Below are 20,562 nucleotides of genomic sequence, written 5' to 3' on the forward strand. Positions count from 1 at the left end.
GGTACACAGACCTAAGCCTATTGGCCCCTGTCCTCCAAACTAAGATGGAGAATTTTGCAAGGAAGGAGTCACCTCAGCTCTGGACACCCTAGGGGTGGTCCCAGTGGAGGTGGTCGCTCCTCCCTGCTTTCCCTAATTTTCCTACCAGACTTGCCACCAAAAGTGGGACTTTGTCCGTGGTGGGCAACTCCACTAGCTGGAGTGCCCTGTGTCACTGTAACAAGGGGCATGATCCTTGGAGGCTCACCGTCAGGTGTTACAGTTCCTGTAGGGGGGAGGTGTGACTTACCTCCACCCAGGGAAGGCTTTGTTTCTGGCCACTGAGAGCACAAAAGCTCTCACCCCTTGTGGTCAGAAACTTGTCTGAAAGTGACAGGATGGCACAGACTAATCAGTCCTGCACTAGCAGTTTGGCTAACATACAGGGGCATCTCTAAAATGCACTCTGAGTGCATTTGTCAATAAATCCCACACTGGTATCAGTGTGAGTTTATTGTGCTGAGAAGTTTGATACCAAACTTCCCAGTATTCGGTGAAGCCATCATGGAGCTGTGGCGTTCACAATAACAAACTCCTAGACCGTTTACTCAATATGGCTAAACTGCACTTACGATGTCTAAGAATGTACTTAGACACTGTAGGGGAATATGGCTCATGCAGCTATGCCCTAACCTGTGGTATAGTGCACCCCGCCTTAGGGTTGTAAAGCCTGCTAGAGGGCTGACTTACCTATGCCACAGGCAGTGGTTTGTGAGCATGGCACTCTGAGAGGGGTGCCATGTCGACTTTGCCTTTTTCTATCCACCAGCACACAATGCTGCAAAGGCAGTGTGAATGTGCTTGCTGAGGGGTCCCCCAGGGTGGCATAATACATGCTGCAGCCCTTGGGGACCTTCTCTGGGCACAGGGCCCTTGGTACCATGGGTACCTTTTTACAAAACACTTAACTGTGAGGGCAGTGGTGTGTCAATTGTGTAAACAAAGGTACAGATTTTGGGGAAGAACACTGGTGCTGGGTCCTGGTTAGCAGGATCCCAACACACTCTCAGTCAAAGTTGGCATCAATATCAAGCAAAAAGTGGGGGGTAACCATGCCAACTAGGGCACTTTTCTACACAGATGATCCAAACATCCATGACCCCCACAGCTCCTGCATGCACCAGAACCCTCTAGACCTCCAACCCACTGTAACGGCCACCTAAAGGAGAAAACAGAACAGGACAAAGGTGTACGACACACAGCATATGCACTCTCACATACCTCTTGTAGCAATCAGAGGACCACCTGTCAAACTTCCTAACCTCTGAACCTGAAAGCCCCATTGCCACCACCGCCCTGACAGCCCCAATCCTAAACCCACCGCAGACAGAGCACGCTTGAGTATTTGCAAAAACTGGTACCTGGTTAGTGGCGTGCCATCTGCATGTACCAACACGGAGCCCCCTAACCCATGGGGGTGCTGCGCTAAGAAGACCTTCAAATTATGGACAGGACAGCACCCGTTACCCAGAGCCCTTCAGAAAAGTACATAGTCACCCTTCCCCTCTTGATCCATCTTAGAACGAGGAATGGCCTCACCCTCTCCAACCAATAAATGTCTGCCAGCTGTAATCCCTCTGCAACATCTCTCTTGTTCATGGCCACCAACTCACTAAGTCTGAAGGCCCCATAGAAAGCCAAGGTAAAAGCCACCCTAAATAAGGTGGTTTCCCCAGGAGAGGTACATATATCCCTCTACAGTCCCCAAGATAGACCCCAGCTTTGCTGCATCAATGTGGCATCTAGGGTCTGGTCTGACCCCCTGGAGCCGCTGCCAACCCTTGAGATCCCTCTTAACCAAGAAAAACATTTTATTGTCCCATCAGGTGCCCCCCGTTTGTGCGACCAACCTCCCCTCCTCCCTCAGAGCCTCCAAAAATGCCATATTTGACGATGCATTAGACCAACTAAACAGCCCTGCATGCACAAGCAAGTCAGAATAGGCAGTGAAAGCCCCCACATAAGCCCTCCTGGTCTATGGCACTAAACTGGCTGCCATGAGGTCTGGTAATCTTGGGTACCAATCCGCAACAGATGCTCCAGGAAGGGTGTTGGGAATTCCTATGTTTCCAGATGGTGGAACCTGAAAACCTGCATCTTAAAAAGGGACAGGGCATTAGCGGCATTATTCAAGACACTAGGCTCACATTTCACTGTAAACATTACATTCAAATGCAGACACAGCAGTACGATTTCTTTCAACAGTCTCAGGATTATTTTGTACCTGGCAGCTGTTGATTTATGCACTCCACCACCGCCATATTGTCTAAATAGAAAATCACAGACTGTTTGCGGAATCGCTCAGGCCAGACTGACAAGGCCATGACAATTGGGAATAGTTCCAGAAAACCAATTTTAGCAACTAGACCAGACTGAGCCCATTGGGCCATAGCTGTACGCACCAAGCTCTACCAAATATGGCATCAAAACCTTCACTGCCTGCTGCATCTGTAAAGAGACCTAGCTCCTCATTGGACCTGGGCGGACTCAGCCACACCACCGTCCCATTAAAGTCATGCAGGAATGACTCCCAAATCCTCATATCCTGCTTGACCTTGCTGGAGAGCCTGGCATGGGGATGCTTTACCTTCAACCCTGACATGGCTTGAGCAATGGACAGATGAGAAAGGGAGCCCCATGAGGATGATCGGAGAGTGAAATTGAGTTGTTGCACAAGGCATTGCAACTGATGAAACATGACTTTCCTCGCCCTCAGGCATACCCGTAAGGCCTGCGAGAAAACCCCACCACAGAATCCATTTTGATACCTAGGAACTTAGTCGTGGTGGAAAGACCTACTGTCTTGCCCTGTGCTAGTGGGACCCCAAAGTCGACCTTAATCCTTTGAAAGACTCCCAAACCTTTTGCACACTGTTCTGAGCCGGGGGGCACTAAGACATAGAAAATCATCCAGGTAGTGAAGCACCCATTGGTGTTGTGATTTGTGTTCAAAGACCCACTCCAGAAATATGCTGAATTTCTCAAAATTGGAGCAAGACACTAATCAAAGTAGAAAGCTCCATCAACCTGAAAACCCAGGAGATGGAAATCACCTGGGTGGACAGGAAGCAGCCTAAAGGTGGATTCAATATCACATTTTACCATCAGAGCCCCAAGCCCTAGCTACTGCAGCATCTGAATTGCCTGATTCAGGGACGCATACCTAACTGACCACAGTGCCCCATTGATAGGTTTGTACACAGACTGGCCTTTTGATGCCAACAGGTTATGGATTAATCTGAACTCCCTTGGATCTTTCTTCGCAGCTACCCCTAGAGCAGAAAAGACAAAACCCAGCATGGGGATCATGTCAAAGGGGCCCGCTACACAACCCAAATTCAGATTCTTGAGGATCTTTGCCTTAACCACCTTTGGGTTGGATCGCAAAGACAGCTGGATTCCAGAATGGGGTGAGGCTACATAGCCTTGAGCTGGGATCCTAAAACCGTCGCTAAAGCCCTTGAACAATATATGTGCAGCAGCATCGTTGGTGTAGATAAATGGTGTCGTTTTTGAGCCAAAGAACCATAGCTAAAAGATTAACTGGGGAGGAAGCCTTGCCAGAAACTAACTTTCAATCCTGCTTCTTGCTACCTTTGTCGCATGAGTTTTTCAAGCACTTGAATTTCGGAATGGAGGCCTGACCGCAGAAAGAACAGTAGTGCTTGAAACGACAGGTCCCAGGGCGCCGGGCACATGCACGCCATTTAAAATCCCAGCAGACCTCCTTTTTTACTGTACTCACCCCCGCCACACCTGAGGTTGCTCCTGTTCCTGCCCGAAAGGGCTGACTCCCAACCCCCATGCGGTCAGTTTATGTATCGCAGCCATGTGATTACATCAATTTGGTCCCACCTTATTGTGAGCCTATTGGCCTTGCATCAAATCCCCCCTCCCCAGCGAGGTGCTCCCAGCCCAGAAAAGGTGTAATATGCTGAACCCTTGCTATTGGAGATGGCCCAGTATATTGGAACAGGCAATGCAGCATTATTCAGTGTGTTGGTTAGAGGGGGAGCATGAGGCTTTTGCTTTCCCCATAGGTTGGTGAAGTTTGGGGATGAAATTAGAAAGTAAAGTAGTCAAAATATCCATTTCATAATTTAGGATTTTAGAGAGCCTGGTGATGCATTCTTTTAAACCAATTATCTCCTGTTTTAATGAGTTTATCTTTAATTTGGTGTCATCGTTTGAATGTTCTGTAACGGAAATATTATTTTGACTAACGGGTGTCCAAGTGCAAGCAGGTCTATCATTATCAGCACTCCCCAAGAATTCAAACCTATTCGCATATTCCACATTAACAATAGTAAGAGCAGTACTATCAGTACTCCTTGCTTGTACGGGCCGAAGACTATATTGAGTAAGTACGTAGTTGGGGTTATAGCAGTTTGGTCTACAGTGTTTGTACAAGCTATTTCTTCAACCGGGATGCTTTGTTGGTTAAGTCCAATCCTCGTTATCTATTTGACCCTTTTTCTTGGTGGACAAAAGGTCCTTGACGTCTCTTAAAAGACATCTATTTTGTCAAGCACTCAATTTTCAGCTGAGCGTCTTGGTAACTTTTTTGCATTCCCTGATTCGGATAACTTTTGAGCAGACATCCGTTTCCCCATGTGGGCTGTGTAAGATTCTGTTAGTACAGACATTTTTTTAAATCATGCCGCCTCATCAGGGGGGTATTAATAGAATTAGTTTACACCTGTTTGTAAAACTCAAACACCAGCTCAATTTTATTGACAAATGAGATTGTGTACAGAAAATGATTGCAACAAAATGCACATGATTCTGACACCACAGATCAATTAGTTGTAGAAAGAAAAGAAAAAGAGAGAATAAAATAGTCAATATTTAATAATAGAGCATCCATTTAAGCAGAACACAATAAATAGGGTCTTAGTCTGGCAGTCAGTTAAGAGAATAGGAACCGTAAAAAGAAGAAAAATGAGCACTCAGTAAGACATCACCTTCCTAAAATGAGGAGCCAAGGGGGGCAGCCCAGACAAGCATCTTCCAGGCTATGATGGGCGTGGATGGGCCCACCGTTAGCCTGGGCTTTTCCCGGGGACAGCCTGCACGTGTCCTATGCAGCAGGTTTGGTGTCAGCGCTTTGTAGCACTGAGCGCGTTAGAGCCAATCTCCTCTTAGGCCCCTCCTTTGAGCAGGACAGTGTTTCCTGGTACCTGTGGCCCAGCAAGTTGCAAGGCGGGCATCCCGCGCAGCGGGTTTGATTTTCGCACATTATAGCACCGAAAAGGTCCGGGCCCTCCTCCTCTCAGGCCCCTCCATTAGCAGGATAGTGTCTCCTGGGACTCATGGTCCCCAAGCTGCAGTGTGGGTGGGTGGGTACTGATTCATCATAATTGCTTTTCAAAATATTTGTATATTTTTTAGATACCTTTCATTTTTTTTATGGATTTCTATTTTTAATGTTGAATGTCTGGTCAACGACTTCTGCTACAGAATCATAGTATTTCTTTCACTTTTTTAAATGTTGAGTGAGATGTATCTGTTTTCATATATAAAAGTATTATGCGTCTTATTTATTATTTTCTGTAGTATGTTTTATTATACAAATTGTAAACTTGAACAATATTTAATTTTGTGAATGTAGGTTTCCTTACTGTTTAATACTATTTATATTATTTGTTGACACTATTTAATATTTGTTGTTACAGTCATTTTTATTGTGTTCATAGTGTGTTATCTTTAGAAAGGTTTAGGCTATTCATTTATTTTACTCATTCTGATTTTGTTTTTATCATTTTTGTTTCTGATGTACTTATTTTTCACACTGATGAAAAATAAATTGTTATAATATTCCTTAAAAATAGTATTTAGAACAGTCTAATTCCCAAGAAAGCAGCAAAATCAATTGAAAAACAGACAGAATTCCTAGTAGCATCGGAAAGTTTTCTGGAAAGTTATTTCTCAACCAAAAATCATTTCTAGATTAAATAGTGTGAGAAATCTAGAACTGGGACCCCCAATTACTAGAGCCCTGCAGAGGACAGCAAGGGCTGCCTGCCAAGGAAAGGTGTATTGCTGTTCATCACCTCCCCTGTTTACTTACCCTCACTTTATGGAAAATACCCCAATTGAGTTGTCTGCTCGTACAGTTTTCCTCCGAGAATCTCCTTAAGAGTTTTCTGGTTTATTATGCTATGTTCAGCACATTCTATGTCCTAGTGCCTTCTTCTGTGCAAACCTAATCTGAGCCCTACCTACGCTTGAGCAGCTGTATATTGGACAAGGAAAATCTCTATCAGGGGTTCCGCCAATTATGCCTTTCATTTTGTTGGAAGCTGAGCCATATGCAGCTATGCAGTGAAGAATTTTCCGTCCATGTTCGCAGAATCTGGAACATTCCTATCTACATCAAAACTGTCCCAACTATTGTGCAAATAAGAAAGTAGCTTAAGACCAACATCTTCAGGGACTGACTATTGAAATACGAGATGGGGTGCTGTTTCAGTTCTAGTCATATGCTGGTTGGAAGGTTTGTTGTTTGGGAAGGTGAAGGACTTACTTCTAGTTATTGTGGTTTGGGGAGGAATTACACTTATTTGTTGTGAGGTAGGGATGCTAATTTGCTTGTGGATCATATATTGTCACATTAGTCTAATTACTTGTGATGTGGAAAGTGGCTTGCCGGTAATTTGAGAGTGATATCAGTTACTGGTTGTTGTTGGTGGGAGTGGGGGAATGCTTCTAACTCTCATAGTGTTTGTGGGTGCAAGTTTGTGATTGAAGAGATATAGATTTGTGATGTTTGTCATTGTTTTGCGACATAGGGTTTGTGCTTGCTTTTGCTGAGTTGGGGTTGTGCTTCTGTCATTTGTAGTTAGTTATTTGGGGCTTGCTCCTCAGCCTAGTAATGTGTGAGTTATGCTTTCAGAGATAGATGATCAATCCTAGTTCTAGTGAGGTGCCTCAATTCTGTTTCTTTAGATGTGTTGAGGGGATGCACACTCCAAGGGCTGCCTTTGTTGTTTGCTGATTGTAGTTCTATTGATAAGTGTGTGATGATGTGCTCATGGTGAACAGGCTGAGTGCTTTACTAGTGATTAAGTTGCTTTGGGAATGGTATTGTGTTCCTAGTTGTAGTGATTTGGAGCCATTTTCCTAGTGGTGATGATGTTGAGGGTGGAGCCTTCATTGTTGTGTGATGTGAGAGTTTTGCTTTTAGTTCTTGAGAGATGGAGATTACCGGCTGTTCAAAATGTGTTTGATGTGGGAATAGGGATATACTGCTTGTGTGGTGGGTCCTTTTACTGATGTGGAGGCTTTGCATCTCATTTTTGTGGTGTGCCTTAGTGGTATTACCCCCAGTTATTGGAATTTGATGGTTGAGGCTTTGGCGTGGACACAGGCACTCGTTTCTTTTTTTTTTTAAGTCCAACTATATCTGCATAGTTATCAGCCAATTAGCAGAGGGAAGGGTTTCCCTTGTTATAGAAACATTATACTTGATCCATATAGACCATACATATTTGTAAAACAGTGGAGTGATTCCAGGTGCTATAAAGACTTTACATGGGCCCCTTACTTTATACAAACCTTACACTTCACATGTAGAGCACAGCTTTGTGTATGAGTTTGCTACACACAGAGAAGCACCACAGAATGCGCACACATATTTGTATTCTTTTATTACAAAAATATCACATTTACATTATAACAGATTGTGCAATAATACAAATAATAAATAAGAAAATAATATCTGTTAATTTAAAAAATAAACGAAGAAGGACATGACTCAAATGGGTATATTTGAGAGGTCTAATGTCCTCTTTTTTGCTCCTCTGCCAACGTTCATTCCATCTGCGCCCATCAGGATGCCAAGAGCTACAGCAAAAGCAGCGAGCTTTGGTCATTCGACATACGCTTCTTCCCTGGGAAGATTTAAAGTACTGTATAGTGTAGCCCCTTCTTTAAAAAAAAAATATATTATTCCCATTCAAAAAACACAATATAAGTCAAGAACAGGAAAACACCGGGCCATTACTCATGAATGTAGGATTTTGGGACTTGTGATTTGGTGCCTGCTACTCCATGGAATAAATAACCTTCCAAAGTTCTTAGCCTTAGGCAAGAAGAACACGGATTTGGTAGATCTGCTAGCTACGGCTTTAAGGTGATGTTGGGCAAACACTTCCTCTGAATTTGTACCTGTACACCTGTATCAGACTGAAGCCTGGTGCTGTGCCGCATAACCAAATATGAACTCTGGTGTGAACCCACAAAGCTAGCACATCTGTCTGCAGGTCTCACTGTCCCTCAAAGTTTAAAATTTTCTGCATCAACCACTTACTGAGACCCCCAACACATGTCAAATACTGAGGAGCCCTAAAGGGAGAGGCCGTAGGAGCTGCCACTGTAAATGTGGTTCATACTTGAATCACGTAAATAGAGAGGAACGTGGTGAACTCTTGTTCCAAACAGCTGTGCAGTCCATTCACAGAACCATAAGCCCTTAAAGCAAATAGAATGTTTCCATCCCTAGAGCTATAAAGCAGATTTCCGTTTCCCACACCTTCTCTACCCACATTTGACAAGTTATCCAAACAAGGCAATGAGCACTTGAACAAAAGGCAACCTTCCTTCTTGTGGATGTCCATGCCAGGGAACAATCATTTCTGGTGGTGCTCACCAGAAGTATCTCACATCTAAGGCCAGGGCCTCCACACCGAAGAGATCAGAGCTGGCAAGCCATTGTTTGTGTCTGTCCTGCTGGTGTCCAGGCTGCCATCGTAGAGACTTTGTTGTTGGGAATAAGAAGGCTGAGACGGGGCCTGGAGCTCTGCAAACCTCCTTGGTTCGGGATGCAGGGGGCCGATGGGTGAAATCAAGTCCAGATGTCTCCCTGAAGATGCCCCAGAGAGGACTGTGCCAGTCTCCGGAAGGTGTCCATTAACTGCAGCTCTCAGTGGGCTAACCCCAGGTGGGTAGAGTAAGGAGGAGGTTGGCAGCTGATTGAGCCATGAAGCGAAGTATCCACCGAGGAAAGTTTTTCTATCTGGGGCAAGGTCTTGGTTTTCATTCACGAAGAAGACCGCTCTTTGAAAGCAATCATGGTAGCCAGCTTGGTAGTTCTGCCATTCGTCAGGTGGGGGTTCAAGACTCTGGTTCTGAGCTTTGATAAACTGCACTGCAGTTTCTAAAATGTCCGCCTTTTCCACCTTCGGGTTTTTTAACTTCTGTAAAACAAGAAATATAATGCTCAGATTACAACCTTGGAATCGAACAGCCCACATTATTCTAATAAACACACAACGTGGGTTAGTGTCATTGAAGAATGGCAAGCACTCAATGTGATATTCCATCCCATACTGGAGTGCTCTCAAAGTGAATCTATTAGGTTTTTGAAGTCACCAATGTGGAACATCATCTAATGCTCAAAACAACATTCCCGACATATATTATAATCCTACACCACTCTCGCTGACACACCCTAAAAAAATGAGCAAAGAAAAAGCCCTAGGAAATCATAGATCTCAAGCAGAAATATTCCTAACAAGTCAACCTTCACCACACCTCTTACCTCCACACTTTATGAAAAATATCATTTTGAAGCAATGTTTCTTCTGCAGTGCTCTTAAAATGTGGCATGCTCTCTTCCTCCACTCCAGCTCTTTAACACTAATCTGAACACATATTGCACTCCAACTTGTTCTGTACCCTTCTTTGTATGTTATTCTTACTAAGTCTTCTCATGTCTATTGCTTCTCTGTATTTCACATGTTCACACCTACCCTTGAGAACACAAAGGCCTCTCCTCCTTGCTGCTTATTATGTTAATCCATGGTACAGCTGTATCCACTCATCAACCAGATGCTATGCTTCCTAGTACAGACGTGCATGGAAGTTATTACTACCTGTTTTATATTACATCACAGTGTAAACCCTCTGGCACCCCTTATGTTACAAATAATTCATCATGAACTATGGAAAAAATATATCAAGTAAATGGTAAAACCAGCAAAAGAGCACTTTAAAAAAACACTTGTGCACTGGAGCTCTCCGTGAGACAATGCTAACCGGCACTGTAACCTCCACCCCCAAATATTAATCTACCAGACCATAAGTAGTCCCAGTGAGGCAATCTAGCCCTCAGATTTTCAGGGGTCTTTTTTGAGAGTGTGACAGTGCAGTGCAGCAAGACATCTTGCTGCGCTGCACTGCACTGCATCACAGGGAAAGGGCATGAATGTGCTATATTTAAGGTAATACAGCACATTCCTGTCCTTTCCTCAGCGCTGATGCACAATGGGCTGCCTAGCACCAGCGCAGGCACCCTTACACCGTGGTGCAAGGGTGCCTGCATTGTATGCAGGACTGTTTTTGTGCAGAAAAGGACACCTTCCTACACAAAAACAATCCTGAGAGGCATATTCGTTTTTTTTCTGTGTGCTGCAGAATGCAGCACACATAGGAGAAATAAAGGTATTTCTCCTTGTTACGCCACCCCTGAGAAGGTGTATCTTTTTGGAGCATTCCCAGGTCTTCTGGTAAATCTGCGAATGCATCAAAACCCATTGGAGTTGCGTGGGAACATCCATGCAATGCCATTGAAATGACTTCCTAGGGCAGAGTAAGGCAATGCAGCGATTTACTCTGCATTAACTTACTCCAGATTTATGGAGCCATTCATGACCACCCAAAGTGGCCTTATGTGTCTTCATAAATCCCATGTAAAGTGTGTGTTGCGCATGTACCACGCTGGGTGGTGCATACCTGAAGCAAACTAACTCATAAATATGCCCCCAAGTCTATGCAGCACTGGAGAACTATGTGCAGTCTTTTGCAGCACTGGAACTCTCTGAAAAGTGGCAATGTTAACAGTGGAATCTCTCTCAATGTTATAATCTAAGTATCATGGAAGCACCTCAACTCTGGACAATTCCCTCATGCTCATCGCTTCACATAACCTCATGCAGAGAACATCTTTCAATATCAAACTAAACTTATATTTGCTTTCCATTTAGTGCAGAAGTTTGGCCATTCTCAAAATAATAGGTGCAATTTGTTGACCTCTGAAGAATTAACAGCTAATTTAGCCCAGTCGGCTTGGACCTTATGAGCGACCTGTACATCACATTGTTGGGGATATTCACAAAGGTAACTTACACTTGTGAGTAATTTAGATGTGAAATTTACTTTTACATTTTTGAGTAACTTTACACTCAGACTTTATGACTTGCCAAAAGTAGCAAATATACTCAAAACTGTAGACTTGCGTGTCTCCACCCACTGAAAATGAATGCAGTCAAATTTATGAAGGTAAATTAATACTAATTTAAATTTCTGAGAAATAATGCTAACTTAATTTAAAATATTTACATTTATTAAAAAATCAATTCAAATGTAATGGCACTATGCATTGTTGTTTGTGCTACGTTTATAATAAATATATACATTATTGTTTAATAATATTTAACATAACAATATTTTACTAACATTATAAAGTTTAATAAGCGTTTTTACTTTTCCTCATACTTTACCATATTAACATCTTGACCCCAACTATGGAGTCTCTCTATGGTAAATTATAGGGAAAATGTAAAAATGTATTTAACTTGAAGAAAGTAGTAAAATATTTTTATGTTAAATATTAATAATAATTCACTTAATATATTATTTTATATGTAGAACAGAATAAAAAAAATGCTGTAGCAATATCAACTTGATTCGGCGTTAAATATTTAATTAATTTAAATATATTACTTTAAATGAAAATGATTCTTTGCAGCTCAAATTAAAAAACGAATTCCTACCTAAAGTAAAAATACATTTTAGTATGTATTAATAATTATAAAAAGTGATATTTGGAATTAAATAGAAAATAATGTAACTATGATTTAATTTTAAAAAATGTTAGATTAATGTATAAATTCATAAAAGGCTGTTGAAATATTTTAAGATTAAATAATAGAGAGGTCTCATTTTTAGAATTAAGATTACATTATATTTATTTATATTTTTAACTATTTTAAGTAATGTAAAATAATGTTTAACATTATTTCTAATGGGGTTCTATTTTAAGTACCTACTGCCATTATTTTATATGGGAGAGTGCTGCAGTACCAGTGGTTGACTATGTGTGGTGCAGGGCTTACTCTAGCTGGAACACAGAGTAATTTACTACTATTTTGTGTCCCTTTTGGGATGCAGTAGGTAAGAAATGGCATTTATGAATAGCAATGGGCTGACTCTCTTGTGGGTGGGTGAGAGTCCCTAGTTAAATCCCTCCTTAAGCCCCTCCTTACCCCTGCTGAAACCGTTCACATTTAGTAGTATGAATGTCCCTTTTTTCCAGCCACTCCCCTGGTCGCTCCCACATTTATTACCAAGTAGTAAACTTACATATATGAGGATCTCCCCATAGGAAAGATAGGAGAGATGGAGGGGGATTTACACTTGCAGGTTTGTGAATAGCATTTTGTAGTAGTTTATGGTACTGCTATCCTACTTCTAAGCGTACTACAAGATGAAGTTTGTGAAGAGGCCCTTAAAGTCAACAGCGAGCACTTAATTCGCTGAGCCATGTTGCCAGTTAACAACCAGCCCCTCCCACTGGTGTCAGGCACAGAGCATCCCTCTCATGGTCTGAACCTAATAATGAGCTGGTAGTTGCTGATGGGCCCCAGTGGCACTTAATTTAGAGGACCAAGGCATATTTAAACACAATTAAAGGCACAGGCTGTGAATAAATATAAGAGTTCGCAGAGGCACTGCTTCCTGCTACCAGCGCCAGTGACTTCTGCCACCCTGCTCCACATGTTTCAGACAATGATTTTCAGAAATGCAAAGGATGATATACTTGGATTGGGTGGCAAAGGTCCCTGAACGAAAACTGTCAATCAGGAGTAGCAATGTCTCCTCAACTTTCACTCAACCTATCATGATTCTTAGGGTGACACTGAAAGAAACAAATCAGTCAAGCCATGATCTGCATAAAGTCAACTAATTCATTATTTTTAAGTCCAGTACTTTTAAGATAATGTAAGTGTCTCAGAAGGTTTGCATAGACAGCAACAATGCAACATTTCGAGAACGGGTACATCCGTTGCAAGAACAGCGCGAGATCTGCAAACACACACGGGAGGGTGCTACTATCTAAAGTGCAGCAGCTACAGTGACACCGGTACCAAGGGGTGTAACTGTCCATCCTTTCCTACCCAGTAGTGACCATTGGGTTACTCGTGTACACCTAAGCACTGCTGGTTCCCGATGCACTTTGTCATTATGGCTGTGGGCAGGCATTCTCTCTGCTGAACGGACACACACACACATCTTTCAGGCCGTTGGACACCATTTTGATCACAGCGTCACAGGACAACTATGTGTTGCAGAACTTTACACATGGTTTACTGCATGCATGCATGCATCAAAGGCACGGATCGCAGATCTGCAGACTGCCTTCTCCTGCCATCCTATACGCTGTTGGGGCAGCGGAAGTATCCAGAGGCCGCTAGAGCCACGCGCGCAGGGATCCTGGATAACTGCGCACTACGCGCGCGCTCTCTGTGACTCGGTTGCGGGTGCATCATACACTGCTCACGAGGCCTGTGCTTACCTCGTTCGGTCGTTTCTCTAGCAGAAGCACACGCAGACTCTCCAGACTGGAGTTTATCCGTTCTCGTCGCCTTTTCTCCACCATGGGCTTCAGGAGCTGTGGGGCAAACGCAGAGAATGGGAAGTTAGAACCAGGGCGAAACTGTGCACCCTAAGAGCTACAGAGAAGCAGGGGTCTGTGTATCCAGAGAGCGTGAAGGGACCTGGGTCATGTAGGGAAATGCGGCCTGATAATCTAAAACACGCAATGAGACCCAGGATCTGTGCACCCGAAGAGCGCGAGGTGGTCGAGATTTATGACATCCAGAGAGCACGAGGGGACCAGGGTCTGGGCACGAGGGAGTTGGGATTTTGCGTTTATATATCATGAGACACCAGGGGAGATGGGGCCCGATAACCTGAAAAGCGCAAACGGACCTTAAATCTGTGCACCCAAAGAGCACGAGAGACCAAGACAGATGGAGCCTGATAATCGAAGAAGCTCAAGTGTGCCCGGGTTCAGCGCACCTAGTAAGCGCGAGGGGAGCAGGGGTCTGCGCGTGCAGAGCGCACAAGACGCCAAGTGAGCCTGGGGCCATGAACCCAAAGAGCGCGAGGCACCAGGAGAGCCAGGACCTGAGGAATCATAGAGCACGAGACCTGTGAAGCAGGGGCAGTCAATTCAAATAGCGCGAGGGACGCTGGAGTCTGTGAACCCAAAGAGCGCGAGGGAAGCAGGAGTCTAAATCCAAAGAGCGCGAGGGGAGCAGGAGTCTGAATCCAAAGAGCGCGAGGGGAGCAGGATCTGTGTACCCATAGAGTGCTCTGTGAACCCACAGGGCGCGATGGAAGCAGGGTCTGTAAACCCATAGTGCGCCGGGGTCCCGGCATCCCCATATCTAAATACCGGATACCGGGAAGCCGGAGTTTGTGCATCCCAGGAGTGCGATACATCAGTGGATCAGGGGGCTGCTCGGACATGTACCTTTCTCATGCCCTTGAAGGCTCTCTCGGGGGATGACTTCTTCATGGCTGCGCGTGGGAGCGAGGTCAGGAAGCAGTTCCGTAGAGGCAGGAAGAGTGAATGTGTCTGAGGGTCTCAGGGGGACGCCGGCTTTATGGGAGCCGGGGAGGAGGGCACAGGCCGTTCACACCTTGTCCAACCCGCCCTTTGTCTCCCTGCCTTTAGAGATGCCGCCGCGAGTGTGCCAGCAATCACCCCCTGTAAAGCCGGACACCAAAGGGAAGCTGCCCCTCCCCCACCCACCCTTTTATCCCAGGCAAACCCGACTTCATGTTAAGATTAACTTTTACTCAAATCTGTAAAGCTTTAGGGTTAAGGGAAAAGAGTTACAATGCTTGGACCAGCGAAAACGATATTAATTTAAGTGAAGGAGAAATAACCACATCTCCCTTGGGATGCGAAGAAAGAGACAGGATTATGAAATAATCTTTGATATGGTACAAATGAAGAAGGGAAATTCTTTTTATCGCTATTTTAATGATTGCGCAATTGAAAATAAATCCTAGAAATCTAACGCCGGACCACGTGCAAGACATAGTCCGACACCCAGGGACGTAATGGAGTGTGCAGCCATTGCTTACACGTATATTATATTTAATGATTATAAAGCTATGTGAATTTACAATAAAAACGCTGCAAAGCCATTTGTAATCCGTAAAGGGTGCCTTTATAATAATCAAATGATTTTATACCATTTATGATACTTAAAATTGGACAAAAAGATTTTGCAGTCTAAACGGTGTCAATTATATTTTCTTGTTTTTGGATCCCTGCAAAGTTTCTGCAATAAACCTCTTGGTATCGTGAGACGCATAGACACCATTCCTCCGCGTGCTGGGATAAATGTAAATTTGGGGATGTGCAATTCTGCGTTCTTTCTCCATTTATTATTAACATGCGACAAAAATACAAAAATGTGAGATGAGTTTGACATGTTTTGGCCTTGTTTGTAGACATTTGTGTTTCCTCGATTCCCTGATACTCGCGCAGCAAACTGAAAAGGACATTAATTTGTTCCATTTTTAGTAGCGGTGAAAGATTTTTATTTGTTAGCTCATGGGGCAGTGGGGTGCACCCACCCTGTTCGTATCCAGTCAGGTGTGCTCCCTACACACAAGACGTGTGAAAGTGGGTAGAATGTGCATTTTGCCAAAGCAACACTATGCATAACTCCGCACGTTTTCAATAGCTCAGTGAATTATCCTAAAAAGCACTGACCTTTATTCTTGGAGTCAGAGACGTTTTAAGGGATGGGCAAATTGGGCTCTAGCCCAGGGCCCCAGCCTTTCAGGGGCCCCATGATAGGTCGACTCTGTTTTCCGCACACTGGTGGCCAGGGTTGATTCTTAAACATATATTGTTTTAAATACCGTTTTCCTTTAATTTTACTTCAATAGGAGTGATGTGTGGGAGTCTATTACAACCATGTTCAACACCATGTTCAGAAGATAATTGAAAACCTTGATCTTCGGAATTTCGGATGATCTCTGCTACTAAGTGATTTTGTGAACTCCAGCTAGCAAATTCCACACAGTCTTGTAGCCATATGAATATTCCGTTTAGCGCTACGATGCTCCTTTGGGAGTGGAAGTGCGCTTTATAAAACCCCCATTCATTCACCGTGTAACATTGGTAGAAAAGTTCTCCTTAGACAGGACCTGGCACGTAAGAAATGGCTGCCGGTCCCAGAGATTATTTACAGTAATGTTAATGAGCTGCTGCGTTGTTAAAAACACACATCACTATCTCTGAATATTAGATGGAAACGCATTTAGAATCTGGGCCAGTCTGCTTGTGCACCGTGAGCGGCCCGGCCAAAGAGGGCACGAAAGAGGTGAAATTAGGTCATTAATTCAAAGCTGTTCCGAACAGGGGCCCCCAAAAATCCTTACGATATCCCTGTTTGGGGAAAGAGACCCAATAACATAGTTCACGATAGTGCCGAACTGTCTTTCTTGCCTTGGGCGGAATCTTTTGTTTCCCACCCACTCCACATATTCTAATACTGTGCAGGTGTCTGCGGTTCTTCTCTGCTTAAGATCACACTTTATTTTCTGCTTTGATTTTTTCCTTGACCTTCACAGTATCTGAATTGTCAACATTTTTACGGTCAGTATCTTTTTCTTGGAATTACTACAGAACTTGTTCCTGTTCTGGCATCCGTGCGCCAGCCACTGGGGCGATATTGTAGGATGCTGCGGGGAGCAGAGCTGTACCAGAACGAGGCAGGGGCAATTCGTTCAGATTCAAAGCGGGAAACCCTATATGCACACGTGGAAGATAGCTATATGCAGTAAAAAATGAATGTGGAACTTAATTTCTATTTTTTTCATATTTTTCATTGTAAATATAAACTATTTAATTCACGATCTGTCCATCTACAATTTCCGAGTATTGTTATCAGATATATGCTGCCGGGAGCTGCCGCCATCTCTCCTACAGTGAAAATAGCCCGGTTTGGTGCAGAGACGGTCTGTGGTGTATGTAGGGCTGTGGTGCGGGTGGTGGGTCCCCCAGCAGCTCCTGGCGGCCTCATCTAGTACATGAATTCGAGAGAGGTAGGGACCCCCTCGGAGCAAGCAGAGTACCACGCCATGGTCCCTTGTCTATATCGAGGGCCCCTTAACACTCCTACCACCAAAGAGTATTTAAAACAAAAATCCGTGGTCCCCTTTTGGGTTCTGTATTCCCGACTCCTTCCATGGCGGCAAGAGTCCTCAGAACCCAGACAAGTACAGGGCACACCGGCCATCGTTTTAGGTGTAGGGGTGCTCCCTCTGGCTTAATTTACAATAAATTGAATTCATGGAGTGTGTGTGGTGCAGAGTAGAATGTGTGGTGGTGGGTGGGGGTCTCCTCCATGCTTCACCCATGACTCTTTAAATGCAGGGAATGTCTGCAATGGAGAGAAGTCTGTGTGGTAGCATCCGTGCGGGGGATTCCCACATGGTTCCCATGACACGAGTAATGCACGGAACGAGATGGGCGTGTCCCACCAGACTTGTGCCACTTTCTCACGTCCGTACCCTGGCGCATGCCTTTGATCTCTGAATGTTTCCTCTTTACTGCAATACACCCCCGCCCCCCAGCCAGGCACCTGCCAAGTGAGCGGGAAAAGTCGCACCATTTCGGCTCGTGTCGCCAACACTTCTTCCTGCCGGGGGTACTGTGGGTAGGGCGCAGCAAAACACTTTAATACAGAAAAGAACAAATCTCTCTCAAGAAAAAAAAAACATTTTTAGTGCCTTTTTCATTTGAATTCTCGCCTTGCTCTTTTGTACCCCCGCATCTCCATCCACACCGTTATTCTTTTTTATATCGGCCTTTTGTTACTCTTACCCTCTTCCTACCTCACTATCTCATTTTCCCCACCCCCGCCATCCTCACCACCTCATTTCTGGTGATGGCGGGCGGCGCAAGGATACATCACACATTCGCATTGGACAGGCCGTGAGGCAAGGCCAGGGTGACTCGTTGCTTTCTAGGTTTATATTGTTACGAGTTGTGAATAATCTGCAGATTAAACTCTGCCTTTAATGCCTTATACTCTATACTGCTAAACGCTGCCTTGGGTTTATCGCCTTATCCCAGGCTCCGGTAGCCTAAATGGTCACTTTTCTGCAAATTAGTCCCTGTGCACAGCCCAGTGTGGTTTTAAGGCGTCTCATTTCTTCACGTAGTCTCGCGTCATTTGCAGCTTCGTCTCGGGTGATAGGTACTTTCAAAAGCTGCCGACAATACTGCAGCTTTGCTAAGGGTTTGGGGTGGGGTATGTTGTTCGAGGCTGCCATGCGAGTCACTGCTCTCTGGGTGCTTTGTCACTTACTGCCAGGTATTTTACAGCCGTATCGCGTTGCCTCAAGGACATTTTACACGTCTGCGCACATTAATTTTGCAGCTTTATCGCTTGGCTGTGGTCGTCTTGTAATGCCACTTGATTCCGAGTGTTTTCAGCATTCTTGCTGGACTTTGGCTGTTTTGTTCTGTCACCTGCTGCCATATGTTCTCGAGTGTTGTGTCTCGGCTCCGAGTTCCTTTTACTGTCAGAAACTACTGTATATTATACACACCTGCTCAGTGCTTAATTTGTAAATAAAAACGTTCAGGTGCCCAAAGCCCTCCTCTTAAACACGTGACTGTTGCAATTAAAGGTGCGAGCACAGAATACCAAGGCAGCGTAATCCTGAAGCCATCTCGGCCCTCTTCAATCCATTTACAGCCACTCCCTGCCCATCTGCTCACTCTAGCAGCTTTCTACTTTCTCCCTTTGTGAAATTTTTTCGTTTTTCCCTACCTCCATCTTTCCCATATTTGTCTTTTGCTCGCAGCAAATGCTTGAGGCAGAATAAGCCTCGGCCCTCAAAAATGAGTGCTGGGGCTCAGCACCGGAAAGAACAAGCACAAATTAAGCACCGCACCTGCTCCAGGTTTCACACGATTAACTCTGACACACACTGCCATGTTTATGTATGTATGTATTTCATACTTATAAAGTGCATTCCGGCCAAGGCATCGAAGCGCTAAGTAACAGGAGTGAGAGAACCAAGAAAAATAGAAAACAGAGGAACTTAGCCACAGATACTGTGGGAAAAGCCAAGATTTTAGCTTCTTTCTGAAGGCTATGAAATTGTGTTCTTTCCTCATCAGGAGAGGAAGCAGATTCCAGTGTTTAGCCGCAGCCACCATAAAAGCCTTGTCACCCCATCTAGCCCTACGGGTCTGTGGCACATGAACCAAGTAGGAGCCTGCAGATCTAAGCTGACGGCTCGCGGTGTACCAGTGAAGCCCTGATGTCAGATGTTCAGGGCTACTGTTATATAAAGCTTTATGTGTTAAACATACTGTCTTAAAAACAATTAGTTTCTTCACAGGTAACCAGTGTAATTGCCTCAAACTAGCACTGGCCGAAGCTGTATGAAGAAGATTAAGTATTAGACAAGCAGCAGTATTCTGGATAAGTTGAAGTTTACTAAGTGAAAACTTGTCAATATTAAGCAATAAAGCGTTACAGTAATCTATTTTGGAGATAACCAAGGCAAGAGACACCATAATTCTAAGCTTCTCTTGTAAGTAGGGAAATATTTTTTTCAGTGTTTTCAATATCCAGAAACAAGTTCTAGTAGTATAATTAATTTGTGGCTTAAAGGATACAGCAGTGTAAAAAATGACCCCTAAATTCTTAGTAGAGCTAATAGTGACAGGTAGGTCACACACAGATGGCCACCATCGAGAGCTCCATAAATTTCTACTAGAACCAAAGAGAAGAATTTCAGTTTTATTGTCGTTCATTTTGAGCCAGTTCAGGCCCATCCATCTATTAACCTCACGCATACATTGATGAAATCAGTCAGTGGTTTCTTCTCAATTCTTATGTACAGGAATGATTAATTGAGTATCATCCACTTAAGATGTGGCCAAGAAGCCAAAAGAGCAAATCAATCTGGCCAGTGGAGCATTGTACAAATTAAAAAGGGTGGGACTAAGCGAGGAACCCGGAGGTACACCGCATGGTAACTGATATGCGGTGCCTTAAAATCTCCACAAGTTACTATGGTGGACCTGTCTTCTAAAAAAGAGTTCAATATGCATAGAGCTGTGCCTCTGGCTCCTGTCTGATGCAGGCGATGCATCATCATTTGGGGAGAGATGGTATCAAAAGCTGCTGACAAGTCTAAAAGCACTAAAATATTACCAGCTCCCTCATCAACTAATTTTCGGATAGTATCCAAAGTAGTTATGAGGGCAGATTCTGTACTCTGGTTCTTTCTGAAACCATGTTGAGTAGGGTCTAGACTACCTGAGTCTTGGAAAAACGTAGCCATTTCTTCATTAATATGTTTCTGAAGATCTTAGATTGGAAAGGCAGCAAAGCAATAGGCCGCAGATTCTTAAACTCATTAGATTTACCATCTAATTTCTTTTTCAAGGGAATCCCTGTCGCTACC

The 20,562-nt window shown here is 44.0% G+C and overlaps 1 protein-coding gene across 4 annotated transcripts in view; it reads right to left on the reverse strand.

Moving 5' to 3' along the window:
- Positions 1 to 7,671: 7,671 nt before the first annotated feature.
- The window catches only part of LOC138267843 (transcription factor HES-7.1-like), a 58,420-nt gene continuing 45,529 nt past the window's right edge, over positions 7,672 to 20,562 (reverse strand). For 3 of the 4 annotated variants that reach the window (XM_069217066.1, XM_069217064.1, XM_069217065.1), the window contains 2 exons: positions 13,616 to 13,711; positions 7,672 to 9,236 (listed from right to left, as the gene is read on the reverse strand). In XM_069217066.1, the coding sequence (XP_069073167.1) occupies positions 8,706 to 9,236; positions 13,616 to 13,699 (615 nt within the window). In that variant the 5' untranslated portion in view covers positions 13,700 to 13,711 and the 3' untranslated portion in view covers positions 7,672 to 8,705. Of the gene's footprint in view, positions 9,237 to 13,615; positions 13,712 to 14,578; positions 14,829 to 20,562 lie in introns of those variants that run through there. The other variant, XM_069217063.1, reaches the window with a different exon arrangement.

Source organism: Pleurodeles waltl, chromosome 12 (assembly GCF_031143425.1).
Source record: "Pleurodeles waltl isolate 20211129_DDA chromosome 12, aPleWal1.hap1.20221129, whole genome shotgun sequence".
NCBI classification, from domain to species: domain Eukaryota; kingdom Metazoa; phylum Chordata; class Amphibia; order Caudata; family Salamandridae; genus Pleurodeles; species Pleurodeles waltl.